At 38.5% G+C, this 9,380-nt stretch overlaps 1 gene segment (V, D, J or C); it reads right to left on the bottom strand.

Moving 5' to 3' along the window:
• Positions 1-822: 822 nt before the first annotated feature.
• On the bottom strand, positions 823-8,675 carry LOC104050511 (T cell receptor delta constant-like). The segment is given in 5 exon segments: positions 823-1,492; positions 2,130-2,246; positions 2,588-2,650; positions 3,222-3,506; positions 8,582-8,675. Coding segments are annotated over 4 exon segments (558 nt in total).
• Between the last annotated feature and the right edge of the window lie 705 nt (positions 8,676-9,380).

Genomic DNA, 9,380 nt, shown 5'->3' with positions numbered 1-9,380 from the left:
CATTTTACTAGTTTTGGATTTGCCCTACAAATTTCACTTATCTTCTGCATAGGGTGAGGGTCTTCCTCTAGGTGCCTGCAGGTTCTGAGGAACTAACCTGACAAAATTTTATCAAACATCTTACTGTGCACTCTGTAGAGGCTGTCTTGAAGCCAGCAGCAGCTCAGTCAGTATGTGAAAAACCTTATTTCCCCTTCAGGATGTGGTTAACTTGTTTTTCAAAGCAAGGGGGAGTCAAGCCCCTTGGTGTGACTTAGTCATAAACGTTGGCCACAGCATCCTGCTTGTTGCTTGTGAGAGGAAGAGAAGTTGGGGAATATGTGTGTTGGGGTCCTTTTGACTAATAACCAAGTTGCTATAGAAACTATCACTCCATCAAACCACCATACATTATTTCCTGTTGGCCTCTTCCTGGTATCAATAAGTGGAAAAAAACAGCATGTTTTCTTCTCTTCTGATATATGTATTTTTTTTCTACATGCTTATATCAAGCTGTCTCTTAACGTATTTCTCCTTAGACATGTGTCTCTGATGCAAAATATTTTGCTGGGGTCTCTTCAAAGTGATCTGAAGGATCAGACCTCATTCGAGTCCTCTAAGTCTAGAATTCATGGCCCTGCTGAAGCTTTTTAACGAGCCAAAGGGAATCTTCACTTCCCTGTACAAAGTCTAAACAAGACAAATGTAGCCAACAGGAAATCTCTGTTATCAAATCTGTGTTTCTAATGTCACCAGTCATTAGGACACTTGTATTTCAGCAATCTCCATCCCAAATTCAGAAGAAAGTGCACAGAACAAATCACAGCATTTTTGCTTAGTAAAACTTTATTTTGATCACTACTACAGTACCCTAAAATGTAGGCGCCATACACTTTGCAGAAGACATTCAGGTTTAACACAGAAATGCAAATGTTTCTATGGTTGAACATTATCTGGCTCAGGTGAATCACTTCAGATCCAACACAGGTCTTCGCATCTACACTACAAAATTATTGTTATTAAAGCTATCTAAAAAGAAAATTAAAGCATTTAGAGCATTAAACCATTTATAAATAGCATTTACTGTGCCTGAATCCTCTAAGCAGTAATATATCAGTTCTATAGAGAGTAATGCAATATGCCTTTAAAGGGTGTCTTAAAAGGGACATACATCTATAGCGAGGTTTGGATTTTTCAGAACAATTGGAGCAGGTTGGATACTTCTATGCAAAGGCTAGAAGAGTGGGGAGAACAATTTCTACTTCGCAGGGGGATGAGGAAAAATGCACTCTCGGTTCACAGAGAAGAAGAAATATCAAAACCCGTTACAACTTCTACTACATAAACCAGCTGGACAGGATTCAATAGTATAAAATGTCTTAAGGGGAAGGAGCTGGTGGAGTTCTGGATGGTTATTGTCAGCAGATTTGACATTGGCTGCTCAACCCATTGAGCTGCTTGTACACGCTCTCTTGCTGTTCTTCAGGTTGCTGTTGGTTTGCTTCCCCATTGCCTAGAAGAGCAAAGTGTGTTTAAAGTACATTTAATGCAATTGGGCGTATGTGCCACTGACAGCTGTCAGATCAAGACAGGTAGACTCACAAAACTTAGGCTGGACTATTTTTTGTGCCTTTTTTGTTGCCTCAATTTAAAAACCCTCTCCCTCCTCTCTTTCCTCCTACTACTTCACATGTTTGTGTTTGGGGACCCTTGTTTTTGACTCCATATTTGTCTTGATTTTTCTCCAGGTTTTGTGCTCTGCCACTTGAAATAGTCAATGAGATATCTCTTAGGCACTTCTGATCATACCCGAGTTGCTTTGGCAAAACAAGTGTGCTGCAATGAAAATTTGGGGACCAGCCACCAAGAACTGAGCTTTGGATACAGAAAGGAGCCATTTTCTTTGTGGGTTGGGGGGCAGGAAGGGTCAGGGATGTGTGTGATTGGTTTTTTGTATTGTTTTTTGGGGGTGGGAGGAGGATGGTGGTTGTGGTTTTTTCCCCCCAGAAACATGCAAGAGTTATTTAGCAGAAAAGGAGTAAATGAACAGGTGTCATTCCTTGTCGGGTTAAAGAAGTACAAAAAGACAAGCGGTCATTCCTGGCACGTGCTTCCAGTATTTCTACAGATCAAGCTATCTGCTTCCTTACCTCAGAAAAGAAACAACTTGATACTCATGAGTGTATTGAAGGCGATACTTTTTGCCAGCAGGATTCTCAAACCCAACACAGCCATAGACAGCATGTTTGCTTTCTCCACTTTGGTATCTGCTTAGTGAAAGAGAAAAGATGGGAGAGATTGTGGTCTAGACCTGGATATTGTGATGCTGGCAGAAGTGAGAAAAACCACAGGTAGTAGTTTCAGGGAAAGAAACACTAGCAAGGAAAAGATGACAGAGAAACACGGCAACAACAAGGGAGGAGGCTGTTTGTCTGAACTGCATTTTGCTTCCTGTTGCTTGCCTGTCACTAAACTAGCTACCCTGACAAAACAGGTTGTGTTTCACGAGTGTGTTGTATTCTGATTCCTCTACCCCTGAGAAAATACATTTCCATGTATTTAGCCCCAACATAGTAAGGTAACTTCACAATCTATTTAAGTAACTGACCTTGCGCAGGGGTGTCTGTGATGTTGCAAACCTCTCCTCTTACTGGTTCTTCAGATTCCTTTTCTGTAGCATAATAAAGAAAATGCATTTTAAACTATATCCAAATTTTAAAAAGGATTAAACAAAATGGTCATGTGACCCGAATGTTGGAATTATATCACTAATTTTAACAGTCATTTGAGGAGAATATTTCTTCTTGCAATTGCAGCAAAAAAAAATCCTGTGTTGTTTTGGCTTTACTATTTGAATGAGCTTCATGATGGCAAAAACAATCCTCCGAAATATAAAAAGTGCTTTAGGAAATAAAACCACACCACCACTTTAGTGTTGTACTGTTTTTAGAAAGGCTATTTCAGGCTGTGCTCTAGGAGTTTTGCTGCTGTGTGGTGAAGTATTTAGCTATAAGTAAATGTACATTAAAAAAAAAATTGTCTTCCCCCCCAAAAAAAGTAACTCCAAGTTGTTAAATAGTTAGGACGATTGATGTTTTTAAATGTCTTTTAGCTTTATTTGATTACCAGATGTCTTTCCCATTTCTCCTGGTTACCCAGGGCAATGCTTACTAGCAGAAAACAGCAAGCACTAGAACACACTGCCTCCAGGACTAAGCTGCAACTGCACTACAAAATTTTACCTGGCCGTGCTGTGTCATTTCCAATAATGTTGTTGTCGGATTTTGCAACGCAGGTCACCTCTGTTTTGTTTGTCACTTTGACCACCTTAATAGTATTGTACGACCACTTTGAAGTCAAAATCGGTGTCTTCTGTTGATATACGATGTCATCAGAGGGCATGTTCAAGATGATGTTCTTTGTATTGAAATTCCTTGCCAAACAAGCTGCTTTCCCAGTGCTGCCATCTTCATTCAGTTTCTTTGATTTCATCACAATGACTTCTGGGTCAGAACTTTTTGTACTGTCTGTAAAAAAAACCCATTGTTTGGTCATGATTTGATTTTATTGCAAGCTTGCCTCAATGCTAAATCCCCTAACGTTCATATGTACTCCATCTGTGACTAATTCCTAGCGTTATCAATGCCTAACTGCCTTTTGTGTCTTTATTTTTGCTGCTGCTTCCAAAAGATCAGATCAAAGACAGAAAGTCTGTATGAGAGAAGGTTATTTTATAGAAGCGTTAGTTCTACAGGATTCTAAGCTTCCTTCTGCCAAAGTTCATGCCTATATGTGGATTCTTTATTTTATAAGTAAGGGACCTGAAAATGAGAAGAGAACTTTTATGCATGCCATTCCAAGATCCAAATTATTCTGCTTTCTCAACAATTTAATTCCTAAAAATAACACTTTTATCAAGGACTGTTTTGCATGTTCATGACACATGAGGGATAACTGTTTTTCCTTTGCTCTCCCTCCCCTCCCCCAAATCTTCTGATGTGGCTAAAAGTTCTAACCATAGCAAGAGTGGCAGGGCAAAGAGAAGTCAGCTTGTTGCTTCACTGCTGTGCAAGGTTACTCCAATGAATTACATTACTCGCAGAAATTAAGAACTGCTGCTGGACTGGGGGACAAGGTTGATCTTTTCAATAACAAACGCTCAGATTCAAGAATGGTTTTTGTCTTTAAGATGGGAAAGTAGGACAGAAGCAATCAGAAGTCTGTGAATTGTATATCTCCACTTCTCCATGAATTTCTGATAAGGTCAATAACTTTCAGTTGTGGGGGAGGTTTTCCCCACTAGCCATTGCACATGATGTATGACATTCCAATCCAGTCTGGAGACAATGAAAAGAAAAGAGGATTGGTACTTGGTTCAATGAAAATTCTTGTGTTTGTTCCAAAAAGTGTGACTTTTCTCATTCATGTGCTGTGCCATATTATTAGTCCCACAGCTCCAGGGGCAGTTAGAAGTACAATGCAGAGTTTATATAACAAACTAATGTGAAGGGAAGAACACCCCAAGGTGTTCTGATGTTCATGGACAAGATTTACAGTCTTCTTCAGGTTAGTGTAATCAAGGCATTAAAAAAAGTGTCCTAGAACTGGAGTTTTTAAAGAACCTAAAAGATGCTGACAAGTTTTCACAGGATTTGGGATCCTTGCTCTCTCATGCAGCTTTCAGAAGAGTTACTCTGAAACTATTAGATGTGCTGCTTCTGTTTTGAAAAAAATTTAAAGTTGAATTCCCAATTCCAAGAATGTACATTAATGGCAATGGCTTGACAGCTGCAAAAGCATGAATTTCAACTACATGGCAGCAGCCTTCTGGGAATTTCTTATAAGACATACATGTAATGAAATAAGATTGGTTAAACTTAAAGGGGATGTTTTCTAAGGAAGCAGTTGGTCTCAAAATAATTTAGTAGCCAACAAATCATTATGATATCATGATTTAAAAAAAAAAAAATATCTTTGCCCTCAGGTGGAGAAACTAGGGTGATTCCACATACCAATGTCAGGACAAGATTAACGACATGAATTACAATAAAAGCATGAAACTGAAGGCAAACATCTAGCATGCTTCCTTACCAAAAAAGGCTCAGCTTATGAAACACAGACACACCAAAACAGATTTATATATCCAATGTGACATTGGTGGGTGTCTTTGCTAAAGAGAGGCTCATTAGTCTTTGAATTTTCATGGCATCTGCCTTGCAATCTGGACAAGAGATCCCTCAGGTCTAACATTTTGTTCATCACAGGGTATTTTTCAAGGTTTGATCAAGGGGCTCTGATTTTACTCTCTTTCCCCACCACCTATCCACCAATACTACGAACTGAGGTGAAAACCAAGTACTGCTCTTCCATAACTTCATGGGTTGGCTCTACTAATAATACAGGCACAACTCCATGCCTGTCAACACCTATGGCAAACAGTTACCAAACCGGAATAAAATATTCACTGATTTAATTTAGCTTATCCAGTTTAACCCAAACTCTGAACAAGTTAGTAAGATTGAACAAGTATAGAAATGTTGCATACGATTCCATTTAATGCCTTTGTACAAGATCTTTCTGTCCTCTCAGTGCTGTCTTTCTAACTCTGACAGAATAGAGAGTGTTAGGAACTTAAATGTCAACCTCCACAGGAACTTTATTTCTCTTTAGACTGTGCAAGCATGACTTTAAAACCTAACAATTACTATGAAAAGCTTATTAATATGCCTGAGTAAATGGATAGATGTTAGGTCCCAGAGAAATTCAGCATAATAGTGGAAGTGGGATCAGCATGGTTTTTATACTTGCATTGTCTAGTTGCATATAAAAATGTTATACATAGAAAGCCTGAAGTCTAATTAGTGACTTTAAAGTATGGGAGAGTGTCTGCCTGAATTTTAGGAGGAGAAAAAGTGAAAATTCCAAACAATAACAACTCAGAAAAGGTTAATGGAAAAAGAATACCTACTTGGCTCCACGGTTAGTTGAGTCCCCTTCCCAAAGACAAGAGCAGCAGTAACACACAGTTAAAATGCGTAAATCAAAAAAGGTTCATTTTGTTATTCCTCCTACATACATTTCCTTTTCAGGCGCCTTAACATGGTTTTGCCAGAGCCTGTTAGTCCTGTGCGTTCTTTGTTATCTGAGAAGATCTTTAGAGGCTTTTCATGTTTTCTGATCGCCAGTATTTCCAAATAGCCAGTGTACTAGCAAGCTGCTTCTCTGGCATAACTTGCTGGGTAAAATGCTCAGCAAGAACAAATGTACATTGTGCAACTGTAGTTAATAAAGCAGAATTATTTCTTTACCAGACCCCAGAAGCATCAACTGAGTCCCACTATTTTGCATTACCTGAAAATACAGCCATGAATTCCTACCACTGCTTGCCTCTGGGAGGGATTTTTATATTACATTCTGGCAGTAACACCTTATTAGCACAGAAACTTGTCCTTCTTTTTCCTTTTAACCTTACAAAGTCATGGGAAAAGCTATATATTCCATAATGTTATGGCCCTTTGCTTTCTTAATGAAAGTTGTATCTGAATAAACAAAAACAAAACACCCACCCACCCCCCCATGTTATTTATCCTTAATTGAGCTCTCAGGAGGAGAATATGCCTTGAATATACTAGTGATGACTAATGCATGTTTTCCACATCATTTTGTGTTTGGGGATTCTCAGAAGATTGAGGTAATAAAGTACACCTGTACTTAGCATCTGAAAATGCATGTCAGTATCTCCCAAAGAAATACAAATTCAGCAACAAAAGGCTCAGGTTGCACAAATTCTGGAAATTTTTCTTTCAACTTATTAAGTATTTCAACAGACACTGAGTGACTTAGATGCTTAAGGCCTATTACGTTTTACTGTCAAACATAATCTTAAAGTCTTTGTGCATCTTTGAAAATGTCATCCAAGCCTTAGCTAGAAAAAGACAAATCATTGAACAGCACGGAAACTTCACTGAACTGAATTTTTGTGTAATTTTGCATCAGGAGGTCAGAGAGGATAGGCAGGGAGGAAAAACAGAGAAAGAATGATTTAAAGCATTTCGGGGTAGGGGAGAAGACAAGGCTAATAGCTTTCTTCTGTCAAATGAATGCTGTCTAACTCAAATTGTGGGAAACTCAGTGATGATGTTTTAGAAATTTGAGTAATGTACTGTAAAAGTTTGCCTAAATCAATACTACCTTATTACAGTCAATGAGCCACAAGCTACCTTTGGCTGATTAGAAAAAAATCTTGTCAGCAGAAGAACCAACATGCTAAACTTTGTTAAAAAGCGTAAGTCCCTTTATGTGAGAAACAAGAGTATCATGTCAGCATTTCTTTAAAAGTCTGAAATAGCAATACCATTGCTCAAACTTCCACCTGCCAGCTTTTAGACTGCGTTTTGTTGATTGTTTTCTCTTGCCAAATTCTAGTATTCTCTATGGGATATTTTACTTTTTTTTTTTTTTTTGACAAATACTTTCTTCAAATCAATGTTGTCTGATGTTAAAATAACGTAATCTGGCAGTTTCCTCTGGTCTTACATTGAAACTGAGGATTCACTGGTTGGAAGGGACAGATCTTTCTTCAGAATGATAGCTTTGCTTTACTTTGGAATTGGGGGTGGACTTCAGTTGTTCCAAAACAGACATTTATTCACGTTAGACATCCTACAGACCTGGACAGATATTAGGCAGCACCTAAGGGATCCCCATGCCCTTCTGGAATAAGAGCAGGATGTTTTAGGTAAGTAAAATTACATGGGACATTTCTGCAGCACTTTAAAGACATGCAGATCTCTGAAAGCATTGTAACAAGTCTTAAGGTATGCACCTGGATGTTTAGGATAACAAAGATCAACCTAACAAACTGTCCTGCTTCCCCAACATTCACACTCCCACAGGAAAGCTTAGGGTGACATCCACCTTTTTTGTATATCATGGAATACCGAATAGAAGTAGAAAGAACTAAGGCTTGTTATAATCCCTACTCACCACACCTGCATTTTCAAAGCCTAGGCAACTTTGTAGCCAATTTTCATTCATTCATTCATTCTAAGTGGTCTTAGATATGAGGCATTTTAAGGGTATTTAGCCTCCTCCTCCCTCCTCTGTCTCCATGCCAGTCTAACTACTTACCTGGTGACACTATGAGTGTGGTGCCAGTGTCAAAAACTAACTTCTCATATCAGACAGCTAAAGATCTGTCACAAAACAGTTCTACACTGTCAGCTCTTCACTGAGCTGTGCATTCCTGCTCAAAATGAGGCAGTGAAAATCCACTGCAGGATAGGACACTTCACAGTAAATTTGTGCCAGAGTGCTATCCAGTCCGGGAATAAATTATAACATGTTAAACTTAAGTAGCGCACACCAGGTGTTTGGGGACCATGGAGTAATGCTAATATAGAGTGGTAGCCCAGTTTTTCCTCTAGAGCCTTCCTAAGCAGACAGAACCTGAGGATTCAGCCTGAAACTCTGGCTGGAGACAATGTGCTGTAAGGATTATTGCAGCAGAAAATTCTTACAGTGAACCCAAACCGTTACATTCCTTTGCCCTCTCCCACCTTAATTTTAACATAAATTTTAGAAATAAAATAATGATACTTACCTGGTTCAACTGTAAGCGTGGTCCCACTTCCAAATATAAGCTTATCTGTCGTCACACTGCTAACACTTAGGCCAATAAATAACTCTTTCCTCATGGTATTCAAAAGTGTTGTAAAAATAGGAGATGAAAACCCAGATATTTGTCTTAATTATCTGTGTATGCAATCCCATGAGGGTAGCCAGAGCCACATTTTCTTCCAAAACTGGAAAGGGAAAAAAATAACTGGATAGTTCAATGATTTCAAATAGCTTGATTGAATACAGAATTTCCAAGTTCTCTCTTTCTTCCATCTTTTAGAAACCATGTGAGTTCTATATTTCCAGGATAAATAGAAATATGAAAATAATAGTGTAGTTGTCTCCTTAATCTTTTCAGTCACCCATCTCCTTTCTTCCCCAAAATATATTGCCTTTTTCCATCTTTGGGTTTTTGTACAGGGCCCTATGTTGTTTATATCATTGTGGTACTCCAGTCCCAAACACAGTGATATATTCCATTACAAAAACTGTTTCTTCCTTTTTACTACACAGAATTTTGGATTATACAGGCAGTCACATGACTTCTTGAGTGGTTTCTGTCCCAACATACCACCTGAAGAAACATGATATGGCTTTAAAAGATTGGTCTAAAATAATACCAAAAAGGCTGAATTGTTAGTCAAAACTTTGGGAACACACGACCCCTTGGAAAAGTCTTATGGAATTAAGCTGGAAGAAAAAAAACACAGTACTTTTACTGCTATTTCAAAGCATTTATGAAAATCATTCTGTACTGTAGGAAGCTGTCTACGTTTTCACCT

The sequence above is a fragment of the Phalacrocorax carbo genome, chromosome 25, assembly GCF_963921805.1.
Source record: "Phalacrocorax carbo chromosome 25, bPhaCar2.1, whole genome shotgun sequence".
NCBI lineage: Eukaryota > Metazoa > Chordata > Aves > Suliformes > Phalacrocoracidae > Phalacrocorax > Phalacrocorax carbo.
This window is presented reverse-complemented; position numbering and strand designations above follow the sequence as displayed.